The 27,960-nt window shown below is 44.3% G+C and overlaps 1 protein-coding gene across 5 annotated transcripts in view; it reads right to left on the bottom strand.

Annotated features, from left to right (window-relative positions):
* The window catches only part of LOC144114038 (uncharacterized), a 60,146-nt gene that overhangs the window by 11,702 nt on the left and 20,484 nt on the right, over positions 1-27,960 (bottom strand). For 2 of the 5 annotated variants that reach the window (XM_077647476.1, XM_077647480.1), the window contains exons 11-14: positions 19,644-19,685; positions 18,564-18,653; positions 12,759-12,805; positions 8,259-8,369 (exon numbers count right to left, since the gene is read on the bottom strand). In XM_077647476.1, coding sequence (XP_077503602.1) covers positions 8,259-8,369; positions 12,759-12,805; positions 18,564-18,653; positions 19,644-19,685 — 290 coding nt within the window. Of the gene's footprint in view, positions 1-5,411; positions 5,566-7,495; positions 7,563-8,258; positions 8,370-12,758; positions 12,806-18,563; positions 18,654-19,643; positions 19,686-27,960 lie in introns of those variants that run through there. The other 3 variants (XM_077647478.1, XM_077647479.1, XM_077647477.1) reach the window with 3 other exon arrangements.

Here is a 27,960-nt window from a genome sequence, read left to right as displayed (position 1 = left end):
CCCCCATGAACCAAGCACCTTCTGTGGTACTGACAACATGGATATTGAGGACTGGCTCTCGCTTTATAGGCGTGTCAGCAAGCATAACAGGTGGGACGCTATGCTTGTGTTTAAAAATGCGATATTTTACCTTGCCGGAACCACACAAGTACAGTCCAAAACCCACGAAGATCTCACATCCTGGGATATATCAAACAGAAGCTCCGAGATTTGTTTGGAAAGCCTGTTGAATTGCAGCTCGCCGCTAAGAAGGAACTTCTATCGAATCCTAAATTTCCTATATTTAAGACATCTTGGCCCTGTGCAGAAAAGTTGATAAGGAAATGTCCGAGGCAGATAGGGGTCCGTATTCTGAGCTTGTGTCATAATAAAAAGCGTCATAATCTGCCGCAGCGGCCGCACCTCATTGGTCGAAACGCCTGAAGCAGATGTGGTGGTTCGGATGCAGCGAAAAGTGTCGAAGAAACCGGACCGGTGACGTCAAACACATAGCAGACCATGCGCTGCGGCAACCAAAATGCAGTGACATCCTGCCGCCGCTCACAGTCGCAACCGAACCTACATCCGCTTCCGGCGTTTTGACCAATCAGGTGTGGCCGCTGCGACAGATTGACGCTTTTTATTATGACAAAACTCGGAATACAGCCCAAGGTGTTGCAAATACTAAATGGCATTGCTCATGACGCCTTCAACCTTCTCCTCAGTAAAGACTACTCCACAGTTGGTTCCATTTTACAGGTGCGCCGATGCTTCGAACAGGCCAGACACAGGCCAAACACAGCTGCCAGGTGCTCGTGCGAGGATCTCCTGACCCTGCAGCAGCCCTCGAACCCTGAAACTTTGACTCGGATCATACACCATGAACTAGACGCCCTGACAACCACTGCCTCCACCCTGCCTTTGCCGCACAACATGCTGGCCACTATATCCCTCAATCAGGCCACTGTTCGCCAGGAGGTTGCAAACATGGGCATGCCCTCTAGCAGCACACTGGAAAACCCTCTTGTGGTCTCTACCACTACACCCACCAGCACCTTCACTGCACGTTAGCAGTACCGCAATCGTGCGGAGTTGTGTACCCCAACCACTGGCCCTTCTGTTTCACGTGCTTGCGGGTCAGTCACATCTCTCGCCACTGTCGCAGCCAACGGTCCCTCTCCACTCCTTCCCCTATGTTAATCGCCACGCCAACTATGGATCCCGCCTCTTCTCGCCTGGAGCCACCCCACTCTGCCAGCTCATGGATCCAGCCGTTCACCTTCCCCGCAAGCCCGCCATTCTCATTCCCCTCTTCCTCGCTGCAGCTCCTCCCATCTTCCACCAGCCGCTTTTTGGGAAACTAGCTGATGCAGCTCCGGAGGCAACGCTGCTTTGATGCCCCTGACTGCAATTCCTTTGCTGACCACTGCTTTTCCCTCTAATCTCCTGGACATCCTTGCAGATAGTGTTCCTGTCCCTGCCCTCATTGACATTGGTACTCAAGTATCAGTCCTCAGCTCATCTTTTCGCTGCCCCCTCAAGAAAGTGATGACTCCTGCCACTTCATCCATAGTTTGCGTCGCTGATGGCAGTACTGCTGCTGCTATTGGAATGTGAACTGGTCGAGTCACCGTTGCCAGTCATCACATCCCGGTTCTGTTCACTGTCCTTAACCAATGCCCTCACAACGTGCTCCTCAGTCTGGTCTTTTTAACAGCCCACTCTGCCCTTTTGGACTGCTCCAGCAGCCTTCTTCGACTGGACCTGCCCGTAATGCTCCGACGTCCCCTCCAGCCTGCCCACCTGACTCTGCTGTCTACCTCACTGTGTTGCCTTTTGCGCCTGTTTCTCACGGCGACTACATCACTTGCCCCATTACCGATGTTGTTCTCCACCATAACTTCATTCTCCCACACACCGTCATGCCCGTCACTCAGAGTAGCACCTACTTTCCTGTCCTTTTCAGCCTGTCTTACCAAGTTCTTCCTGAAGGCATTTCGCTCGCTGATTTGTCACTTCTGACTGACTGCCCCATTTCTGCCCCACACCTGCTCCACCTTCGGACGTTCCTCAAGCCCCTCCACCACCCATCTCCGGTCAAACTCCTATTTCCGGGATGATTAAGCAAGATCTGAGTACGCTGAGTACCAGTACGCTGAGGATCTTCACCACCTTTTGGTGTCCTACTGTAATATTTTTTACTTTGGTGCCCGTCCTCTGTGTCAAATGTCTGTTGTGACTCACTGGTCTGACACCAGCAATGCCAGTCCTATGTACCGGAGGCTGTACTGTGTATCTCTTTTCGAGCACCACTTCATCAAGCAGGAGGTCGACAAGATGTTGGCCAACGACATTACCAAGCCTTCGAACAGCCCTTAGGCATCCCCTGTCGTGCTCGTTAAGAAGAGAGATCAGGGTTGGCACTTTTGTGTCGACTATCTGCATCTGAACAAGATCACCAAGAAGTATGTCTATCCTCTTCCACGAATTTATGATGGCCTGGATTGTTTACACAGAGCCCGCTACTTTTCCTCCATGACCTTCATAGCGGCTACTGGCAAATCCCTGTTCACGAAAGGGACCGAGAAAAGACCGCTTTTATCACACCAGATGGTGTCTATGTATTTAAAGTAATGCCTTTTGGACTTTGTAATGCCCCTGCCACATTTGAATGCATGATGGACTCATTGTTCTGCGACTTTAAGTGGACAACTTGTCTATGCCACTTGTATGACGTGATTGTTTTCTCGCCCACATTTGAGAGCCACCTTCTTCGACCTTTGCCCATCCCTGTGCTCTTCTGCTGTGCCAGACTTCAGCTTTACTAAAAAAACGCAGTTTTGCTCGCCACGAACTTAAATTCCTAGGCCACTAGGTTAATGCTGCTGGCGTTCAACCCTACCCCAACCGCGACAAAGTTCACGCCATCAGTGCCGTTCCCATTCCACGTTTGTCCAGTGATGTGCGCAGTTTCGTTGGGTTATGTTCTTATTTTCACCAGTTCGCCCCCAGTTTTGCGGAAGTTACGCGCCCTCTCACCAATCTGCTGAAGAAAGACGTTCCCTTCTTTTGGGGCCCTGAGCACGCTGACACTTTCTCAAACCTCACTGCTATCCTCACCAATACACCACCTGCCTTAGCCCACTTCGACCCTTACAGAACTTCGCACAGACGCCAGCGGCCACAGGATTGGCGCCATCCTTGCTCAGCGGCAATGCTGCCACCACTGCATGATTGCCTATGCAAGCTGCCTCCTTTCTTCAATGGAGAGAAATTATTCCATGGGAGCGCCTGGCCCTCCCAATGCGAAATTCCACCCTTATTTGTTTGTCCGACCATTCACTATTGTTACCGACCACTACACTTTGTCCTGGCTCTCTTCCCTCAAGGGTCCTATGGCTGCCTTGGGCACTGGGTGTTGCACTTTCAAGAGTATACCTTTTCCATTGTACACAAATCCGGCCTGCTCCATCAAGATACAGACTGTCTGTCCTGTCATCCCGTTGATCCTCCTTCACAAGCTGTGACTCTGACGCCTGTTTCTTGTCTGTCTCGAACTTCTCTCCCACTACCGACAAACAGCGCATGGATTCCAACTAATCCATCATCGACCATCTCAACGCTGATCACCCTGATTCTTCGCTTGCCATGTTCGTAATCAACGGGAGCACGCTATATCGCCACAATATACGCCGTGATGGCGCTAAATGCTTGCTTTTCATACCCCAACACCTGCGCTCTGCCATCCTCGGACAATTACATGATGCTCCAACGGCTGGTCATCTTGAGGTCTCTTCGATTTGGCTGCACTCGCAGCAGTACTTCTGTGAAGTTCTGTGGCGGTGCCGTCAGCGTGCAGCGTCAGTTCAAGTGCTGCTTGGCACTGGCTGCTTCCAAAACGAATGGTCAAGTGCAGGCCTGGTCATCTGCTAGCCTTAGAGTTGCCACAAAATTACAGCCAACTACGTGGAGCCGACATCAAAGTGCACCAAAATCTCGAACCATGTGAAGAATTTTCAAGCAGCAAATCGCAGTGAAGTGTTGCCATGAACCAGTCCCAGGAAATATAGTTTCCTCACAGATAAAAAAAAAAAAGAAGTTGTTACATGTATACAAACAGACGATTTACGAATAGGCGCTGAAATGCTGCCCATGTGGCTTTGCTTTATAGTTATGATGCTAAGAACAGTTACTCACCACCTCCTTTCAAGAAAGAAATGTCATCAATTCCTTAAGAGACAAGTGTCATATTTTCTCAGCTTCGCCTATTTACATATGGGCACCACCACATTCCTGCACCACAGCTGCATTTCCACTTTGGAAAGTGCAAGCTAGCCAAGAACTGGTGCTGCACTAGGCTTGCACTTGTGCGAAATGAAGTCGGAAGTGCAGTGGGTGCACGCTGCACTGGCAAAATGAATGCGACAGTGCTGCACTCCTTGAACTAGTGCAGAAAGTGGAGCCAAATCGAAGAGACCTTTAGTGTCGCTCACAAGTACACCAGCGTTCACCGGTGTTCCTCCTAGCCTGGCCTCTATCACTCCATCCAATGCTATGTGGCCGCTTGCAAGCACTGTCAACACTGGAAGAAGCACTTGGCTCTGCCTCCCAGACACTTGCAGCTGGTTGCCACTCCGGCCTAGCTGTTTTCTAGTGTTGGCCTTGACTTGCTTCGGCCCTTTCCAGGCCACCTTGGGGAACAAATGATCGCTGTTGTCACCGATTATACCACGAGGTACGAGATCACGTGCACCCTCCCGACCTGCTGTGCTAGTGACATGGCTGACTTCCCTCCGCACAACATCCTACTCCACTATGGCGGCCCCCCGTCAACTGCTCACCGACCGTGGCTACTGCTTCCTCTCCTGAGTGGTTGAAGAAATTCTAAATTCTTCATTCATGCTCCGTTCGACACAAATTCACCTTGGCTTATCATCCTCAGACGAATGGCCTTACGAAATGTCTAAACTGCATGCTCACTGACATGCTTTCTATGAATGTTTTTGATCACTGGGATTGGAATGTTAGCCTACCATTTCTGACTTTTGCTTAGAACTCTTCTCGCCATGGTACTGCTGGGTACTTGCCCTTCTACCTTCTTTTTTAGATGAGAGCTATTACTGCTCTTCCATACCTTACCGCCCGCCGCCAACTCCGTCACTACTTATGCTTGTGATGTCATCGCCCGAGCCGGCACTGCCCGCCAGGTTGCTCGTCACCAAGTGCCTGCCTCCCAAGGTTCTCAAAAACATCGCTACAACAGTAACCACCATAATGTCCACTATTCTCCAGGCCCCTTAGTTCTACTCTGGTTCCCGTACTATTGTGTGGGCTTGAACAAAAAACTTCTGCCTTGTTACACGGGCCCTTACCATGTTTTACAAAGCCAAGTCACCGACGTGACTTGAGAGATCGCACCACTCCAACCCAAGACCCCATCCGCTACACCTCCTTCCAAAATAGTGCATGCTGTCCGCCTCAACGCCTATCATTCCCACTCCACTTCACTCACCTCGCACTCACTGGGACAGTGACTTCGACATGGAGGTAGCGTTACCAGCCAACAATGAAGTGCCAATCGGTGCTCTAGAAGATGACAACGATGCTGAGCGTGAGCATGCATAAGCGTTCTCCAAGCCTCAGGCCATAGAGTACCTCTCAGCGCTGCTCAGTTCTTCGTCGTGAACTCCCCGCAACAATATATCCTCTCACGAACTGGCAATAAAATATTTTTCCAATATATTGGACAATGGAATTGCAGATGTGACAGCCATGGAAGGAGGCATAGAGTTGTAAAAAGCTCTTTCTCAGTTACTTTTAGAACTTGTGCTGCTACTTAGCGAGTACAGACAAAGCTGTACTGGTTCCTTTCCCTTCAGGATCTATTAAAAAGATAAAAGTCAGTGACAGCCAAGAGAATCAAGAGGATTCATGTGCAGTTACAGGCAACACACGCCCTTAAGCACTTATTAACACTCGTAACAGTGCAACCAACCACACATGAGCACACACTGGAGTAAAGAGGCGACTTTTTCTTTGTGCTTCGGAAATTTCATAAGTGTCTCCATATTGGACATTTCACAGCACAGAGCCACAAGTCTGAAATGCAGCAAAACATATTTTCAAGATGTTTTGGAAAAAAAATGATCATATCATATCTTATGGAATCAAAAAGAATCGGTGACACAATTTACACTCAGAATCCAGGAGGATATGTTGCACTGACGGCACGGAAAATTATTCAGCGTTCATGCATAGCTCTAGGCTATGGTTGCCGTGAACAGGTTAAGATGGATTTATTATCATAACATTACTTTTTTTCATTTTCATAAAGGCTCAAGCTTTCTTCTCGTGCCACATTTATGGTCATGTTATAATCGTCCAAATATGTTAATTTAGCAAAAACAAAAAAAAATTGTTTTGCATGTCTCAAGGATGCATTCAATATGTCAGCCTTCTGCACCATTTGTGATTTTAAAATGTGTGAGCTGTACCACAGCCATGCCCAAATATTTTACAAAACTGAAAGTTCCCTTTCTTTCCCATTCGTAGGCAATCACCTCAGTGCTCCTACCAACTTAGGCATGCAGCAATGTCTTAGTGGCTTGAAACAACCACCAGCTCTTGCAGTAAATTGCTGTACGAGTGCCCAGTATGTCACCAATCATCACCACATGCCACAACTTTGATGGAACTTAATTCACTTCATCAGGACAGAACTGAATTATGCACAGGTTATTTACAAAATTAATGTCTGCGTAAAAGCGAGATACAGCCACAAATTCCTGGCTGCTTTTGAATTTGATATGCATTGTGAAAACGGTGTTGCAAATGTTTGTTCACGGTTAGCACAGAACTGCTGTAATCCAACAACATATCCAAGTGATCCATTCCTCATTTTCATGTAGACTAATTGCTGTTTCTATTTTTTTCACCTGCAGCCAGTTCAGTAAGTTCAGAAAGCCATGGGGCAACAAGTATATGACATATGTTGAACTCAATTGTGACACTAGATACAATGGTTTATCACATATTAAAAAATATTGGCTCAACTACATAAAGCAAAGCCAAATTGCATTATGCCTGTTAATTTCACCTCCACATTACAAATAGCTAAAGCAAGAAACAATATATTACACACAACAATCCATTTTCACAAGGTACCTTTGCAACTCCCAAGGGCACATTACAGTGCTGCAGGTTTACTAGTGACCAGCTTAATCTAGCCTTATCCAAACCAGCGCTGGAAGACAGACAGAAAGGTAACAGACGCACACACACACGACACCTTTGTGTCCGTGTCTTATAATAATTATAAGCACAAGTTAATAAAAGTTCAATGCAACTTTAAAGAGGAATGGAGTTTCTAATTATGTTGAAATGAAAATGTACTTTCTACAATCCATGGAAAGCCTTTTGTTGAACATAAAACATCAAAATTAAGTAAGCTTATAACTTTTTATAACTGAGAGACTGCATGTTTTCTTACACACTGAATTTACGACATGTAACTTACTCATGTGAGTTGTACTCCTCCTTTTTGGCTTGTGAATTGTGCTTTGGACCCAGCACTAGCCTTATAGCTACAGGTCCAAGCACCATTGTAGGTAGGGGTATTGTAATATAAATAAAAAATACTTAGTAACAAAAATTTAGTCACAGGAGTCATCAAACTGCCTGACTTAAAAGTGGCTGCTGAAAGTAGCTTTTGTTTTCAATTGAGCATTTGCTAAGTGCATGCCATGACTCTTGATCTCTAATGGCTTCTTTTTTTTTGCACATTATTTCTCAATCTTGGTATGTATTAGATTTTTGGCTGCAACTGTTCGTCACATTTTGCCCACTGGCAAATGCTTTTCAGCACATTCAGCACGTTTTTAATTAGTACTGTTTTTGCATTCCACTTGCTTGTATCATATTAGTTCACATGGTCTCTAGAAAAGCTAATGACAGTGATAGCTCCTGCGGTCATATACAGTATCACAGTTAATACAAAGCACTACTTTTCAATATATGGCAAGTACAGGTTCCATACTCTGCACAAAATAACAGCAGCTAAGCAGACCTTTTTTAACTAGGATGAAAATTTTAAATATTGCAATGGTGCCTAGATTTCCTGTAAATTACTAACATTGCTCAGGGACACATCTAACATTTCAGAGACAGACATAAAACACTGCTACAACACAAGAGCTGCCAAAAAAAGGCTACAAAATATTTTGTTAAACATTTTGTTAAAGAGATTCCACTGTCTTTACATCACACGGTTATTAGCTTACCGTTTCTCTCGGTGCACACTTTCTAGTTCTTGCTGTTTCTGCTCCACCTTTGAATGCAGGTGAGCAATCTGTTGCTCATACTCTTCTTGAAGGTTTCCTTCCACTTCTCGCCTTCAAAAACGTGAGAATAAGCTTTTCTGTAGCAATGCGCTTCTAAAGTATGCAAACTATTTTTCAGTTAAATCTTGCAAAGCACAAGATACATATACCAAAAAGAGTTTGTTTTGTCTGCACAAAATTTGGTGGAAGACTTGCAAAGAATTTATTATGCCGAGTGAAGTCACAAAATTTATCTAATCTTCAAAGCAAGGTTTTACACAATAAGCAGTTTACTTGGTAATTCTGGACAGTCTACTACTTCACAAACAATAAAACTCGCATAAAAAAAGTAACTTATCAGATCTGAAGCCTGCACTGAACAGGAAACAATTAATACCCCTCAGTACATGAGTACTGATCTTAGCCTTGTAATAAACATGATCTTATCCCTGTGATAACCTTGTGATCTCACCGATCTTAACCCTGTGATAAACTGTAACAGTAGTTGCTGCCCGGGTATTGTGACAGACAAAAGACACAAACTGGCCTCCTTTTACAGGGATCAGCACTGGTAGTGAGAACCCATTAAACATCTTAAATTGTAGGTACAAGCAGTACAGAATGCCAGTGGGGGTAAGCCTATGTCGAAAATGACCACAAATGCAGCAAAAACTTGTTAAATTGATCCCCGTTAATTCAGAAATCCAGATCATTCGAACCGCCGGCTCGGTACTGGCTAGCGCCCAAGTAAGTCTATGGAGTCACGCGCTCGCTAATCTGGACACTGCAGGTCTCGTGCCCGTTAATTTGAATGGGCTCCAAAAGGGAGGCCGCATCCAAGTGTAACTTGCACAGTAAAAGAACGTCAAAATAGCCCTACTCAAAACCTGAATTCCATGCTGCAGAGTTGCTCGCACACCTCTGACATGCGTGCAACGGGAGACATGATGACGAACGGACGATCTCGTCTCCGAGAAGTCCAACCACTTCGGTTTCGCTTTTCTGAGCTTCGCATCAGCCCGCAGCAAAGGCGGCTTGACCGGCCAGCATCAGCCAATCAAGCTAACCAGCTGAGCATATTTCAGATGCCATTTAGCTTGTCGCTGGTGTCTTCTTATCCCCAGCCCCTTTCCCCCCTTTTTTTCTCGCCCATTGGGCGCTGTTTGCTTCATTTTTGTCCGCGTGGCTCAGTTCTTCCAGTGGGCCAAAACTGCGCGCTCATCATATGCCATTCACTGTTTATGTGGTGAATCAATAAAACTTGTCGGGCTAGTTGGTTCATTTAGATGCTTTTGAACCATTTGCACAAAAGGAAAAGGACAGCGAAACACTAACGACACACACAAATGCAAACTACCAACTTTATTGTGTGAAGCCATACAAAGCGTATATATGTGATCTCAGCAGCTCATTTTCTATCTAATCAAAAGAGACCAGCATGAGAAAAGTGACAATCATGCTGAACAAAATACAAATCACGCAAAAAAACCTACCATCATGTGATGGTTGGTTCATGGTGATGGATAGATGATGGCTGTTTTTTTTTGTGCATGATTTGTATTATTTGTTCCACATGACTGTCATGCGTGTGCACTTTTCATGCACTGGTGTCTTTTGATTAGATTGAAAATGAGCTGCTGAAATGAGCTGAAAATGAGCATATATACACTTTGTATGGCTTTACACAATAAAGTTGATCGTCTGCATTTGTGTGTGTTGTTAATGTTTCTTTCACTGTCCTTGTCCTTTTGCGCGGCTGTTTCAAAAGCATCATGAGGTGAAGCCTTCTCACACACGATGGTGCCGCTTATAATGGGTGCGACGCAGTAGCAGTGGAGCTCCACCTCACTGCACCGTGAAGGATGCGGGAGGCCCTTACTATTTTGGAGCAGTTCTGCTTCGATGCTCCCGGCAATGCACACGCAATAAAGCTTTGATGGAAAATTGAAAAGCAGTAACTGCCAAGCTGTAATATCCAAATCAGGCAATCATTGCCCAGTCTTTCACTAAATAAATTCACCATGATGCATGCAGTTCTGCACAGTTTTTACAGTGAAAAGCTGTTTTAGCGAGCTCACCCACACCGGAAGTTCGGTACTGTCAGAGACGCGCTCACCCTGCCACGAAGGCACGAAAACATGCGAGCCTCCCACTGGTGGAAGACATTCTGCCGGCCATTCCACATGCCGAACTGTTAAGTGCGAAAGAGAGGGGATGGACATTGCAGTGCTGCCGCTCTCGGATTCACAATTCATACAGGTAGCGGGGAGCAGCCGAGAGGGACGACCAAAGCGGCCGGATTGCGGAGACAGAGCGCTAAAGGTCGAAAAGGAAAGAAGGAGCCAAAACAATACCCCCATTGTTGGGGACTGGGTTTTGCTGGTCTCAAGACAGCAGAGGCAAAAAAAAAAAAATACAGGAGGGAAAAAAACAACAGACCTACGAAAGGAAGGGAGATAACAGAGAAATGAAACCCAAACAGGAGGAAACAAAACACAGAAAGACGGCAGCGGGCCACCCTACGCATGCTGCCAAAGGCGAAGTACCGCCACATCTCCCGGCAAGACGGGGACTGACCCCATCGGCGGTGGCTGCCGGAGCAAAACTGGGAACTGCATCACCGGGAAGCCTCTGGAAGGTGTGATGTGTGCGCAGTCACTTAGAGAGGGATTCCATCACCCATGTGAATACCACTTAACTAACACCCCGACATACGCATTGGCCAGACTGGCACATCTCTGTATCTGCATTTCGAGCCTTACCCCCTCCTTCTCCCCACTCCCCGTCTTCCCCCCGCGGGAGGCTCTCATGTATTCAATTTGGAGCACTCCGCCTTCTGTCCCTGCCCAGCACCCTTGAAAGGGCAAATTCGGGAGAAAAAAGCAGCCTCGCCGAGCAGGAGTAAACAATGCGTGCTGCTCTGCGGTTGCTATGGGCTCATTTGCAGTCGACTCGCCGATGCCGCTGCTGGCTGCCTTGAAAACATTCCTAGAACCTGCTGCCCAGGAGGATGTGGGGTGAGACTCGAGAGCGGCTGACTGTGCTAAGTGCACCTGTTCACTTAGGCACCAAAATAATGCGGTTACCATGTCAACACTGTGCTAGATCTAGCGATAGTGTTGTAGGAATGTAGCCGCTCTCCGTCAATGTAGTAAAAACTATTGATCATCATTTAAACCTAACGCACTGAATTTAGTAGGGGCCACTTCATTCGTCACTTTTCAAATTCCTTCTGTGCAAAAAAAGGCAACGGGTCCCGGCTGGCTCTAGAAAGTCGCAACTGTTATGCAGACGTTGAACAGCAGTGGGAACGCCACCGTGGGGATAGCTTTTCACTGAATTGTTTGCTTTAAGGAACAGCATTTTTTGGGGTCATTTGATAATTACAACTTTCAGATAATTTGATCATTTTTTTCGGTCCCTTGTTGACTAAATTAATGAGTTTTTACTATATCACAAAAGTTAATAAATGAGCATAAGCAGCTTCAATGAGGCTAGTTACAGGTAAGTTGTTCATATGGCTTCATTTTGGGAGGAAGGAGAGGTGCAGTACTGAAAAGTAGGACAAAGTAAAATGATTTGTGGACAAAGTGCTGCATTCTGTCATCCCACTCAGCCCCATTTTTCAGCACTGCCACTCTCCCCTTTTTCATGATTATGCACCAACCAGCCCAATTCAACACCCTTCTGATGTTCACTCAGGCAGTTTTTTTTTCTTTTTTTGCACTGCAGTTCATGCTTGTTAAACTGTTTAACTCTACAAGCCTTTTAAAAGGCTTTACACCCTCCACCATGCAAAATTTTTTACTTTCTTGCCACCTCTGCTTATTTTTTGTTATTTTCTTGCCATTTTTGCTAACTCCATCTCCCTGTTTTGGGTCCCCTCTCTGGCTGGTGCCATGCACTTTTTCCTACAGTGTGCTCACTGTCTGAGCTTAAACTGATCATATACATCCATTGGTGAGAGTGGAGTGGCACTACAGTGACCAAATCCAGAGTGATGTGATTCCATGGAAGTGCAAGATTGTGCAGAAACCTGTCGATCACTTTCTTTAGACACTCAGCAATTAAGAAGTTCATATGAAAATTTTCCTTAGGGCTAAATTTGTTTCTTCAGGCTGCCAAATTTTTTGGATGCTTGAACAATTCCTGCTGAGCCTGAAAAATCAGCATGCGTGGCCTCAAGCAATAAGAATTTTATGACAGTTGATAATCGAATATGGAAATTGTGAAAGGGCACTCATGGAGCAATGGCAAAAGCAGCTCAAGCCGACTAATTTCTCAAAATTGTAACTGTTCATGCACAAATTAGTCCAATTTGTCAGTGCATTGGGCTAATCTCATAGCAACAGAGCTTCAATTTCAGTTAATTTTCTGAGGAAAAACTGGTACTATGTCCATGCGATACAAGTAATTATTTTTTTTCACTTTTGCAAATGCTTTATCTGCTTAAAAACCCACCTCAATTTTGCTTTGAACTTCTCATCCTCTGTTTGGTCCTGCATGTTCTGGTAAAGAAACAGAAAATAAGAACTATCAGAATCAGGGCAGCACAGATAAGGCAGATAGCTTTTTGCACTGCAGCAGCTTTCATTGAGTTTGAAATATATGCTACAGCTTAAATGCTGAAGATGCACATTAAAGAGGTCCTGAAGCATGGTAACTTCTTGAACAAGGTAAACAAATCAACCAAATCATGTAACATGTGATCAAATGTTGATGAACATCTTAGCCAAATGCAGCTGCTCTATGTACAACAAAGGCCTAAATGCTTCCTCCAAGAACTCTTTGCCATTCCCTATGTTTTTTCAAATACTCATCTTTTTTCAAAGAGCAAGGAAATGGCAGCCATTGCCAGTTTTCAGCTTCACAAACAGCATGTCCCAATAGCAGAATGAAAACAACAGAGAAAGCAGGCAATGCTAACAATGCAGGCTGCACATCTAAGCTGGCTGTGCAGGCTGTTTCGCACTTAAAGGAAAGCTGGCAGTGCGTGGCCACCGCGCTTCGCGAAGCGCTGCCGCCGACACCAGGGGAGAATCGGCTGCAAAGACGCATGCGCAAAACAAGCACGGCCGGTTGCTCTTTCCGTCCATGCGCATTGAGGCACCAATCTCGCCCGCAGCATTACTCGAAGTGCAGCGGCCACGCGCTCCCAGTTTCCCTCTAAGTGTGAAAGAGCTTGTACATAACTGTATTACGTAGATGAGGAAAAGAAATATATACAACACACTGAGTGGGCACGGCATTGCTGAGGGGAATTACTGATCACTGATAATTCTAATGGCACAGGTTGCCCTTGAAAAATTTTTGCAGTAGGTGGTTTCATAAACAGCCACCCTTCTTACTGACCACATTGTGCAAGTTTGATAAGAGATGTTTCAGGGCTGCTTTAAGTGTTAATCCATCTGCAGCACAAAGAAAAGAATTTAAGCTTTAATCTGTATCCTCAGTCATGCCACCAAGTTGCCCATTAAGCTCATGCTTAACATGCAAGTGCAGTTTCAAAAGTTTTCTGACTTCTGAGCAAATGAATGGGATTTGGTTTATTGCATGAACCTGTATAAAAAAAGCAAAGTGAGTAATAACAGAAAAAAAACGTAAGCAATGAGCAACTAAAGGAAATTTTCTTTGCCAGCAAAATTAAATTTTATTTCCTCACGGAGGAGCAGCATCAACACATAGTACGTGTCAATTCAGTTGTTAGGATTCATTCATCAACTTTTAAACCATTGGAGATATGTGAAGCGAGGAAATCATAAAGTTGTACAGCATTAAAAAAGACCACAGGTGGTGTCTCTTTCACTACAGTAGCATCATTGCTGAATTGGTGTCTGCACTGCAAACACAATGTGTAATGTTTGTAATTTTCAAACAGAAGTTCCGATTTTCAGCATCCCACACCCAGCAGCACTCTTGTACTCACCATGTCATAGACAAGTAAAAGAGCACTTTTCATTCACTGCAGTCCAAATTTATTCTAGCTAAACTCGAAATTCTCGGCAACTGTCCTTTTAATTAAAGTGTGGTCTAAACAGCTCCAATAAAGGCATGCACACAAAGCATAATACAAAACTGCAGCCTCCTAAAATAAGTGCAAGGAAAACTGCAGTACACATGCACAGACATGCAGACACGCACTGATATACATAAAAGCTATTTCTGCTCTGTACAACAGTGACAGCATATATCAACAAGTGAGCTGCTGCCTCAAGACAATGCCACAATGCCAGCTGAAAATTATTGCTACTGCAATATAGTGCTCCCAGAGTTGCATTTCCGCATCAGTACATATATAATATGGTGGAGCTGCCATAAAAAGAATGTAAACCAATAAGCTCCTGCCTGCACAATCCGCATCAGTACAGTAAAAATCGTACATATAACTGATGCAGGGAACACTGAGATATCAGGCAGTCCTATACAAAGCAAGTGCTTAAACTTCTAGTTGCCGCCAGTGTTGCCACACCACACTGCCATGCAGTTCCAGCACTGTTCCCCTGTTGTGTTACCTCATGAATGTAGCTGTATACATACAGCACTTTTTGGGTAATAAAACCATTTCACAGGCCTCATGCTGAAGCCTCTCTGTGTCTTGTCAGCGAGTTGTTCAAACCAACTCGCCCAGTTCGCAGCTTTAATGAGTTGTTCAAACATCCATGCTATAATTTGTGCACTACAGAATATGGTTTATTGTTTATGGGGGTTTACATCCCAAAGCGACTCAGGCTATGAGGGACGCCATAAAGAAGGGCTCCGGAAATTTCGACCACCTGGGGTTCTTTTACGTGCACTGAGATCGCATAGTACACGGGCCTCTAGATTTCACCTCCATCGAAATTCGACCACAGCGGCCGGGATCGAACCCGCGTCTTTAGAGCCACCAGCCAAGCACCATAACCAATGAGCCTCCGCGGTGCCTTGCACCATGAAATAGGAGCCACCTACACATCACATTACTTGCCCAGCAATACGTGCACAGCAGTGGCTCAAGCCCTACAATGCTCTACCACCACAAAAAAGCCGCAACTTCTAAGTGTATGTACACTACACCATTATACATACCACGGTATCATTTACATCTCTCAATATGCAAGCAGTCTGAGATGTTGAATTTTGGTTGCATTTATCCAGAGCAGACAATGTACCCAATCTTATTAACCAATATATATTGTGCTATGAAACAAGCCCACTGGAATTGAGTAAACGTTACACATATACGTGGGTATTGCATCCTCTGAAAGAAAGATAGAAAGAAGTAATATACAATAAAAGCTCATTAATTCGAACTTCAAAGGACCCAAAAAAGTGTTTGAATTATTCAAAAACTTGAAATATCAAATGACCCCGAAAAGACCGTCAAGAACTGCTTGCATGATGATAAATGTACTTGGTGAAGGACTGAGCAATGGGTGCCAGCTTTTAAGATAAGAATGGCGCAGCAATTACTATTTTTCAGGTTTCCACCAATGCTTTGTTGCGTGCATACTATCGAGAGCGTCGAAGCAGCACTGCTACAAAATCGTGAGGTCCTCCCCGGCATCCTTCATGGTGCGACACGGTGGAGACACACCGCTACTGAATCTCACCGCTGACAAGCAGCACTGTTGCATGTGTCAAGATTTCAGCACATGAACTGAGAATGGCACATGGCAAGAGCGCGCAGTGGCACACTGGAAGAACGGAACCACATGGACAGAAGTGAAGGAAATGCTCAGTGGTGCCAAAGCAGGGAGAAGAGAAAAAAAAGTATTAGGGGGGGGGGGGGAGAGAGAGAGGATATAGGGGCAGGAAAACACCAGCAACACGCCAATCAATGTTCTGAACAGAAACGAAGCATTCAGACTGTTCTCGGAGATGGGGTCGTCTGTTCGTCATCACATCTGCTGTTGCGCACCATAGTCACAGGTGCGTGGCCCGCGAGCAACATGGCTGCATGGAATTCCGGTTTTGAGTAGGGCTATTTCCAGAAGCTTGGAAGAATGCTAACATTATCTTAATCCATACGAAAGGAAGTGCCAAGGACTTGAAAACTTACAGACCGATCAGCTTACTGTCCGTTGCCCATAAGGTCTTTACTAAGGAAATCGCTTATAGAGTCAGGACAACCTTAGGCTTCAATCAACCAAATGATCAAGCAGGCTTTCATAAAGGGTACTCAACAATAGACCATATTCACATTATCGATCAGGTGATAGAGAAATGTGCACAATATAACCAAGCCTTCACAGATTACGAGAAAGCATATGACTCAGTCGAAACCTCAGCAATCATGCAGGCATTGTGAAACCAGTGTGTAAAAATACTGGAAGATATCTATAATGGCTGCATAGCTTCCATAGTCCTTCATAAAGTCAGCAATAGAATTCTAATAAGAAAGGGTGTCAGGCAGAGAGACACAATCTCGCCAATGCTATTCACCGCCTGTTTACAGGAGGGATTCAGAGGCCTGGATTGGGAACAGATTGCTGATGACATTGCCTTGCTAAGTCACATAGGAAATGAACTGTAAAGCATGATCAATGAGCTATACAGTCAGTCAGTACGGTCAGTCTAAAAATTAATATGCAGAAAACCAAACTAATGTTGAACAGTCTCGCAAGGAAACAGCAGTTCACAATTGGTAACGAGGCACTCGAAGTGGTAAGGGAAGACGTATACTTAGGGCAGGTAGTGACCGCAGATTCGGATCACGAGAGAGAAACAACTACAAGAATAAAAATAGAGTGGAGCGCATTTGGCAGGTTCACTCAGATCATGAATGGCAATTTACTAATATCCCTCAAAAGAAAAGTACATAGCAGCTGTATCTTACCTGTACTCACCTATGGGGCAGAAACATGGAGGATAACGAAAAGGGTTCAACTTAAACTGAGGACCACACAGTGAACTATAGAATGGAAAATGATAGGTGTAACGTTAAGAGACAGGAAGATGGCAGAGTGGGTTAGGGAACAAAGGCAGGTTAATGATATCCTAGTCAAAATCAAGAGGAAGAAATGGGTGTGGGCTGGGCATGTAATACGAAGACAAAATAACCGGTGGTCTTTAATGGTGTCTTCGACTGGTCGCTCCCGCGATCCGGTTAGGATCTGGCAGAGTGGAAGCCGCTCTCGCTCTGAGCACATAGCGAGACTAGTCAAGCCGAATGGTCAGCGAGTTTTAGAGCGGAAGCGCATGAGGCAGAAGGGGGACGCAACTTCCGGAACCACTACGCGGTACCGCTGCTGATGTCAACAGTAGCCGCACGTAAGGTCCCTTGATTACCTTTAGCCGCACGTGGTCGCAAACAGTTTGCGTCGCGGTCGCCGCTTAGCCTGTATAGATCGCTACCCCAGCTTTCCATCCCACGGGACACTCATTTTTCAAACATCACCTTGTGGAGAGCACTGTCGTCCTTGTCTGAGCTGCTGCTGGAATCGCTGTTGTCATGCGACAGCAACACAGACCACGTTCCTAGCGTAGTTATCCGGCCTCTCTTGGACATCTTGCCTCACACAGCGTGGCACCCGCAAAACACAACACAGCAAGGACGCTGCTACTGCGTCAAAAGCCTACACTTGCTTCTGCCTACGCACAGGGGACGCCGAGGCCTCGCACCGCTTTTGCGAAATGGCGGAAGTGGCTCTGTCACGTGGACTCATCTCGGAGCCGCTCCGACTTTTTTCTTGGAGCGCTCTGACGCGCTCCGAGCTGGAGGTGAGCGCTCAGAGAGAGCCAGCCGAATGTAGTCAGAGCGGCCAGTTTCGACCAGCCGAATGTGTGGTCGCCTCTCAGAGCTCTCTAGAGCGATCTAAAGCGACCAGTTGAAGACACCATAAGAGTAACGTAATGGATTCCAAGAGAAGGCAAGCATAGCAGGGGGAGGCAGAAAGGTAGGTGGGCGGATGAGATTAAGAAGTTTGCGGAGACAGGATGGCCACAGCTGACACAGAACACGGTTAATTGGAGAGATATGGGAGAGGCCTTTGACCTGCAGTGGGTGTAGTCAGGATGACGATGATATTTTATATGATCCCTTGCTGCGCTATTCATACATGGACGCAGCCTCCCTTCAAAAGTCCACTCAAATCAACTGGTGCAAGACTTGTAGCGTATGAATTAACGAGTGTATGATGCCATAGACTTAAATGGGCGTAGGCTAGGACCGAGCCAGCAGTTCAAATTATTCACATTTTTGAATTAATGAGGGTCAAATTAATGAGCTTTTAAAGAATGCTATTATTAAGTACTAAAAGTATACTAAAGCACTGTTCTGAAACGCACCTTGAGATACTTGTTCAGCTGATCTATATCCACATTATGCTGTCCCAGTAGTTCTAGCATCCGCTGGCACTCTTTCTCTTTTTCTTCATTCTGCAACAAACAAAAATCATATGAGAAACTTGAACCCTCTGAAGTCCTCATTGCACTGGATACGCTGGTGGTTTTCACCAGGGAAAAAGTGATAAAATGAAATGTACAGGTACTTACTTTCCTAGAAAAACGAACAGCACAATGTATTCTGCATATTCTGCATTTTTTTTAAAGCATTCACCTGATATGGCTTGTGACATAATACTGTATGAACACCATGACCATAAACAAAAGCTTACACGATGGACACTGGCAGAAGAAAATTTATTTCTGCACGATCGGGCCAACCAGTTGACTGAAAAGCCTGGAAATGTGAGGGGACGTGTATGCTACATTCATTGGCATGATTACCAGCTGGCTGGATAGTAGACAATGCAGAAATCACTTTTTTTTTTTTCTGCACAACTACATCTTGTAACATCCCGTCCATGATTGTGCAGTACACAGTATCCAAACATTGCGGTGCCCCTGTTTTGTTATTTTATTTTTATGTCCACTGCCATGCCACAGATTTGGTTTTTTTTAGAGCTACAGCATCATTATATTCATTCCTGCCAATGGTTTACTACAATCAAAACAACACAAAAGTCAGCACATCTCAGCTGTGAGGCACAACAAAATCTCGAGTGAAGTTTATTACCTTAGAAGCAAAGTGTTGAGTAGAAGCCCCAGTAACTCAATGATGCCTAAATAAATAGGTGTTTTCTTTTTTTAGGGTTTAAGTGCACATTACATGTGAAAACTTGAAATTATTAAATATGACGACAGTACCTTTAACTACAGCCCACAAGACTACCTAGCACATGATTTTGCAACACTATATTGTCTGCAAAACTGCCATACTCCATGTTTTCACAATTTTTCTGAGCATAAACTTGCACAACTAATTACATAATTTTCTCAATACAAAACCAGGATTGGCAAACAGCAGTGATACATCTAAGAACAAATATCCTTAATTAGCTTAATACACCAAAACCCTTCACTCACTTTTATCTCCAAGCTGTCACGCTCAGACACAACTTGGTGAGCCTGGTAATAGAAAAGAAGAAAATACAAGTTTGCTTTACCTGCAACCTAAATAGCGATTCTGTGCAAATTCAAGAAACTGGGCACCTGGTCAGATATTTAAATTGTGGCTTGGGCACCTTTCACCATAAACTGTCATAACGACAATGGCCAGTCACGGCCCACCTATAGCATGGCCTGCTTTCCAAGTGCTTCACTCATGATATACCCCACACAGTAAGTAAAATTTCTTAATGTTCTGAAATAATTAAGCAATAACTAAAGATGGCCACAAAAGTATCAACAATAAAATCCGCAGCTTCCATCTCGCCACACCACAAGGTCTTTTATTTTTAGACTCCCTTTCTGGCTTTTCATATACTTTTAACCTCCTACTGTCAAGCTATAACAACCCACCGTGGTGGCTCAGGGGATTTGGTGTTCTGCCGCTGATCCCAAGGTGACGGGTTTAATCCCGGCCGTAATCGCCATATTTTGATGGAGGCAAAATACAAAGATGCCTGTATGCTGCACAATGTCAGTGCACATTAAAGGTGCACTAAAGAGGAACCTGAACTCGTCTTTTTACCACGGGAACTCTATCTACATATTCCGGGCATTCTTAGAAACTTCGAATCACTGTCCTGTGTTGTGGCCGATTGCCCTAATTAAATCCGATGAAACATCCCGACTCCAGCCTTTTTTTAAAAACTCAACGCAGTAGGTAGGAGTCAACCAACACGTCAGCCAGTCCCGTGGCGGCTTGCCGCTCTGCCATCAGCAGAGTGATACGTAAATCAGAGTCCACGTTTATTTTTATTTCCGTGGGCCTAATTTGCGGCTATATGGCCTGTGACTGAAACTGTTTATTCACAGAAAGCTAAAAAACAAAATAAAAGCGAAAGCGAAGCCGCCACTGGACTGGCTGAAAAGGCACTCCACGCGTTGGTTGACTCCGCCTACCTACTGCGTTGAGTTCAAAAAAAGGCGGGAGCCGGGACGTTTAATCCGATTTAATTAGGGCAATCGGCCACACAGGACAATAATTCGAAGTTTCTAAGAATTCCCGGAACATGTAGGTAGAGTTTCCGAGGTAAAAAGACGAGTTCAGATTCGTTTTTAGTGCACCTTTAAAGAACCCCAGATGGTTTAAATAATCCGGAGCCCCCCACTATGACATCCTTCACAGCTCATATGTATAATTTTGTCATGTTACAACAAAAGCACCTGAATTGTTCATATATTTGATTTTCAGATAGTTTGCAAGCGTCAACATGCCAAGCACTCTGCATGCATGCGTGTACAAGGTGTCCCATTCATGAATGGCTGAGCACAAAAACTATGAGGCACTCCATCATATAAGGCAGCTAAGGGGGTGCTGCACCATTTCTGCAGAAATGATCATCAAGTGAGAGGTATTTGCTGCTGAGAATGCTTTTGAGGATGCTGTTCAGGATGCTCTACAGTATATGTGTGGCACAACTGGCATGCAAGTAAATGAACCTAGTTCATGTGTGCATAGTGAAATTTACTTGCATGCATGTTCTGTTGCAGCATCACTGCTTTGTGGCCACTAAATTACTATGTGATCACTGTAAAGTTCAGAGAGAATGGCCCCACTAGAAATATCGCTCACCATCTTTTAGGGTGAAATATCTAATCTACTAAAAGACCCCAAACGTCGCCCACACCCTAAAAACCGTGTTAGCTTCAACGCCTTCAAAAGCCCGGGAAGCTCCTTCCGTGAAAATGTGCACCATCCTGCTACTTGTCCGATTTCAGTGGTAAGATGAGTGGGGGGGGGGGGGGGGGGATATTGGAAAGTTTATAGGGAAGATAACTGTCCCGGTAAATGATAATTTCCGAGAGCCGGGATAAGAGGGGAAAGGTAGTATGGGAAGAACAGAATAGCGGAGAGGTAAGGGGAAGATAAGGGCAAAGTTCATATCCAGGGATGGATGAAGCCGTTTAAGGATGCCCTGAGAAATCGCTGGTCCTCTTTCTTGTGGGAAGGAGCAGTCACCGCTGAAGGAAACCTTAAGAACTTGTTGTGCCAGAATGTTATAAGCTTCTTTTCCGAGGCTTGGGCGGCTCTTTGAGAGGATACCTCACTGGTGCCCTTTAAACAGTGCAGCATCTGCACACGTCTTGGTGACTATGAAGATGGGGAATTCGACTACCGTCTGGCCTCTGTAAGCAGCGAATCAGTGGTGGGCCTATAAGCTCAGGTAAGCATGGCGGATGAAGCGCTGCAGCTCCTATTTGATACCGACAGCGATAAATGCATCTCTCAATGGTTTCAGAGGTGATGAGTGAGAAAATAAACACGGATGTACCGCTAATGTGACAATCGGGCAAATTTTCTGGCTTTTGGCACTTGAACCAAAGTTCACCCACTGCGTATTTTTTTTCTTCATACCTCTTTAGTTTGGGTGAGCATTCTCTCGGAACTTTATGATCCAAGTAGTCTGTCATAAATGTTCCATAGTAAAATGGGAATCTTCTGTAGGCAGGAAAGGAGCAAGGGCATAAATGTGAGGGCACGAAGTGCAAGGGCGAAAAGAATAAATGCATCATCAAGAATTCTGCAAGAAGTGTCACAAGCAGCTACAGCTATTAAAAATATTAAATGCCTTCTCTAAAGATGGGCGCTAAGCCCTTAGAGGTCTTGTCAATCATGTAATAGTTCACATTTTACATTGACCAGTAAGCTAACAAGCATTAATAAATTTATAAACTACTTAAAAAAGGTCACCATTTTAAATCTGGAAGTTGTATTATTTTTTCAAGTTTGTGAAGATAACTAATCAGAAAAAAGCAGAGTGTCAGGCAGAACATACGATTATAAAATTTTCAAGACAAGATTATAATTGCTGAAGTTCAATCCATACTAAATGGCAAAAGGAAGGAGAAGACCGGCCACACATGTGAGTATGCGAATGAGTAAGCTTACTACACACAACAGTCAGATGCTTTACCTTCACACGCATTATACCCAAACAAGGCATATCCATTTCTCAACGTTCTTCAGTGTCTATGAAAGCTCTTCCTTCAAATCATCACAGCCACATGTTTCGTGAATGCTTTACAGAATTACGGTAGACCTTCTCTGTCTTTTATCATTATTTTCAAAGGTGGTTAATAGATTTGTTTAAAAACTAAACTAAAAGTTTCATCACCACACCACTGCAAACTTGAACACCACCCGCATTTTTATCGCTGATTTGTGGACTCTAAATTAGAGGAGGCATTCAGAACCAAAGATCCTTTCATTTTCAGACAACATTTTGCTTTTACGGCCAATTCAAGCAACCCAAACTCAACAGCAAGACTATGTAAGTCATTATTAAGCCCAGAATTTTAGAGATTTGCACACACAGCTGAACCTTGTTAGAACGAAGTTGAAGGGGCCCACTGATTACTTCGTTATAGCCATGGCTTTGTTATAGCCCTGCCGACCAAGCTTCCAAGGGGTATCATCATTCGTTCGCTATATCCATTATTTCGTTATAAACCATTTCGTTATGATGAGCTTAGACTGTAAATGCCTATAAATACCAAAATAGTGCATACTTTTCTAAAAAAAAAAAGATACTACCCATCCGTGCAGATTTTGGGAAAAATTTCTTGCACTTCTCCTCAACCCCTCCTATTGGAGACAAAATGGCAAACATGACAAAAAAAGTATGGCACTAGCGATTGCAGCAGTAACAAGCAGCGAGCAAACATCTGACTCTGCAGCAAGCAACCCCTGCATTGCATGCAGGCAGCAAAGCCAGCAAAGGTGACTGTGGATAAACACGTGAACTTTGCAGGCACAGTAGTCAGGAGACCGAGATTCGAGGCCGAGAGTATTAGCAATAGTTGATGGAGAAAATAGAGACCTTGTGACTGTTTCGAACATCAGACGAGTGCTATGCAAAGATTATATGGTTGCTCAGCACAGATCAGTCGAATCTGTGCCGAGCTTTAATAGCTGCCCGTTAACTCAGCATTCTCTTCTTTCATGTTCACACCACAGACCTTGTGTGACATGAAAAGAATTTTTTAGAAGAATAAGGCTATGCTTCCAGAGGACAAAAGAAGTGTCTAATCTGGGAACCAATTAGGATGTCAGTTATTTTAGGGCACATTCAGGAGTCCATGCTATACTAACGTAACAGTCAAGCACTATTCTTTCATAACAGTAGAATAAAAATACTGACTACCGAATTTTCTCTTGTCATTGCTATTTCAGTTTCCTGATAAAAAATAGCAAACATTGCTCAAGTAACCCTTTTTGGGTATTTAAGCACCCATTTTTTTATCCTTTGTAGCCTAAATGCTTGCTTATTCTGGACTCCTTTTGCTGCCTGGATTTCCAGGCCCTAGTCATTATCACCTCGCTATTATCACTGCAGGCACATATGTGAGGATAAGTTCAAGAATTCTATATACCACTACCACAAGCATTTTCACCTTTCATTTTTAAGGTGTTTCAGATTGTGAACCGTGCACATAGCTAAACGCAGAAAAAACAGACTGCATAGCACCATCATGTGAAAGGAGGTATAATGCTGTCCTGGACCTCTGGCAATTTTAATTCGTTTTTAAAAAAGCTCAAGGCTTGCTTTAGTTATTTCAAATGAATATTCATATTATGCTGGGTGCCTAGATTCAGCTGTTTTCTTTTTTCTGAATTACAGTTATCAAAACTCAAGAAAAATTCTCAGAATCAGAGTGCTTAAATCCGCCTTAATGTGGCACGGCACAGCGTCCTATATTTTCTATGCCCGGTCATTGGTGCTAAGATCAAAGGATACCAATCATTGTGCCTAGTTCCAGCGCTCACATCCCACACTGCCCGCTTGCGTGTTCTGCTTGGTTGTGCGTGTGATCCCAGCTTTTCTGGGGTTCGTGCACTTTAATGGCTGGAATCATACCTTACGGCATCGGTGTGAGGAAGTACATGAAGACAATTCAGACAAATGTAAAGGAATGCGTTTCGCGTTCCGGCAATGCAGAAAAATACACAATATAGTGGAAGCTCCTCAACAAACTCGTATTATGACGGACATTATGAATTATTATTGAATTATGATGAACATGGCATTACAGAGGTCAATAGGAAATAATTTCTTGCTAGACTGCTGGATTATTGCTCACTTAGGACATCGCCTTCGTCTTAAATATATTTTCGCCAGGTTGCTTTTTCCTGTCTCCAGCACACATCACAAAATTTGTTAATGTTGGGCTTAAACGTCGTTAAAAGCATTTCCAAAAAGTTTTGGTAATGCTCAGGCAACGAAGATTTTTATATCTTGTACTTTCACAAGACTTCAGCCATGTATCCACCGCTTTCTTAATGAGTTTATTCAACTTTCTTCTTTTTGTGCTTTTTTCAGATAGTAGAAGAAGACAGGCAGCTTTTCTCCGAAGGACTACGGAAGTCCTCCTTTGTCTTGGCACTTGACCAGCGAGTCTGACAGTGCGACTAACCTGAAACACTGCTCACAGCATGTACTTTTGAAAACAACTTGCAATTTTTTTATGTACACTTCCTGCAATCAGCCGATGCATCTGACCAGTACATATGTCACCTCTCACCATAGCCTTGTCAGTGCCATTCATCATCAGCTTGCACCTAAACCCCTCTTCTTTGGGCAACACATTAAACCATTTTCCCGCCGATGTTGCCGTGACAACAGATCACTGCTATTCAAAATTGACTGTCAGTCACTACCATCGCCATCCATAATCATGTCTCCATTTACAATCATGTCTTTTGAAGCTGCCACTTCAGCCAGTGCAGTGGCTCAGTGGTTAGGTGCTCGGCTATTGACCCCAGACATAGGTTCGATCCTGGCCGCAGCAGTCACATTTCGATGGAGACGAAATGCCAGAGGCCTGTGCATGTACTGTGCGATGTCAGTGCACGTTAAAGAACCCCAGGTGGTCAAAATTATCCGGAGCCATCCACTACGGCACCCCTCATAGCCAGAGTCGCTTTAGGACGTTAAACCTTATAAACCAAGTTGAAGCTGCACTGTAAGATCCACTCCTCATGTATAGCCATGTGACAGGCCCCTTGGGAGAACACTTAAAATTAGAGGGGCAGTGCAAAAAAAATGTGGTCTTATTCAATCAAGTTTTTTCATTCGTCATTCTGCACTGACTGAAGAGCTGCACTGAAGTTATCTTAGTGAGAAAGGAAACATTTGAAGCAACACCTCAAAGAACGGCGTCGAATGCTGCCGAAGTCTTGCATAAGCATGAGATATTGAAATGTCAGTGCCACAACAGCACCAAAAGTATATAGGGCTCTGCTTTTAATGGTGTTTTCCCATCCCATGTTCACAAATTTTGCAGTGCAGGTGACAGATGTGGCAAAGATATTTAACACGAAGCCATTCTCCCAAAAGGTGCGCAAGCTGTGAGCAATAGCCTCACAATTAACTGATAAATTGCTTCTTGTTGGCCTCTGCAATACCGTGTCAGTCTTGATCTCTACATTTTAATCATAACTGCTTATTTCGGTCCTCTGAGGTCCTTTCAGACCAAATTTATTTGGCAATGTATTGCACACCTATATATGAATGCCTTTTATATATTGAGTAAACGTTGCTCTGAATTGGGCAGCTGTAGAGGGGTGGTAAGCATTTTCTGACCTGACTGCTTTACTTCTGGGGCCACAATCTATATGGCAAACTTTACTCACATTGAGCTAGTTCCCCTGAAACGGCCGGCTGCATAGACAATGAATACCCGCTCCAACCCAAAGGGAAATAAATCAAAACCACCCGTCCGTCCTGCTTGTCTCATACATACTTCACCTTCGAAACTCTGTAGGCCGTGCACTAGCAATAGCAAAGTCGCACTCAGATCATTTTGTTCCCTCGTAAGCATTTGGTATTCATGTTCATCCACTGTAAATGGTTCTTCCATACGTGCTCCTTCCCCATAGCTGCACACTCCATCATTTTACAACGTTCTGAATATTGTATGCTAGCGAAATAGGTCTGAACAGAGAGTTTGTTCCGTCCTCGTGTTTTTTCCGTGCTGTTTTACCATGGATTGGAATAAGAGCAAACCAGAATGTGCCCATAGGCACACAGTGAAAACCATTTTGGGATGCGAGTGCCCCTTGCAGGAGAGGTGAGAGGAGGTCAGGAGAGGGTGTTGGACGGCTGGACAAGATCAGATACCCCAGCCCTAAAGAAAAAGTTTAAGGCTATGGATGCATGTATAGGTTGACATTCAACGAAAATGCATCACTTTCATCCACATGCAATGCACAAGTCTGCTTTAAAGGGGTCAAGAAACACCCTTTACCAAAGTTGTAAAATATGTATGGTGTAAAACCCTTGTGGAATAAATTATGGCAAAACTTTTTCAAGAAAATTTGCACCAGCGCAGTGCACTAGTACAAATTGCAAGAGCGTCACCCAGGGACTACACTCTACTTATTTTTTTTCTTTGCACACGTAATCCCATTACTGCCAGCTTAGGCATATGACTTAGGTACTCATCAGCCAGTTTTCTCTGGTACTCTGTTTCCACTGGCACCTGCCATTCATGGCACTAAAGCAATCTAACAGTCTCCATTTCTCTGCTGCGAGGTGACAGCGGCAGAAATAATGAAACAGTAATACAAAATAGGGCAGATATTCAAAATTGTGCAAGAATTAGCAAGCAATTTTCAGCATAGATTGACAGTCCCCTGCTGCATGTGAAGCAGCCATGTTTGACTCAGATTTCCATCAGTATGTATTTGATTGATTAGGCAGGATTATTTATCATGATCAAAGAGCATTCCATGGCTTGTTTAACCCCCAACGGACACATTTGTTTTAAAAAAACGGCACAAAAATGGTGATTTAGCACCTGTGCTGCCATATGTTGGGAAACCAAAAAAATTCTTTGGATTAGCCCTACCTGCCATAGACCGGACACAGTGTACCAAAAATCACACGACAAGCTGGGCTCGTCATGAGCCAGGAATGACGGTCAGCTTACGATGAGCCTGGGTAATCCAAGTCCGCTGGGGGTTAAAGCAAGCTTGTGCATTCTATGAGGATGAAGGTTTACTTTGTTGGAACGCCCTGCATACAACATATTGCCAACGAACAATACCTGTTACTGCTGAAAAAGTTTCTTTAGTTCAATGCTTTGTTCGAGTCTCCTGTATCCGTATTTTTCGTCCCCGAGCCATTTTTTTTTTGTCATGTGCCAACTCTCCCAAATTTCTGCTTCAATGTGCTTTCGCTTGTTCATATTCTAATCTTGGCTTGATAGCTTTGTGAGCAGTCATACTGTGCTT

The sequence above is a fragment of the Amblyomma americanum genome, chromosome 1 (genome assembly GCF_052857255.1).
Source record: "Amblyomma americanum isolate KBUSLIRL-KWMA chromosome 1, ASM5285725v1, whole genome shotgun sequence".
NCBI classification, from domain to species: Eukaryota; Metazoa; Arthropoda; class Arachnida; order Ixodida; family Ixodidae; genus Amblyomma; species Amblyomma americanum.
This window is presented reverse-complemented; position numbering and strand designations above follow the sequence as displayed.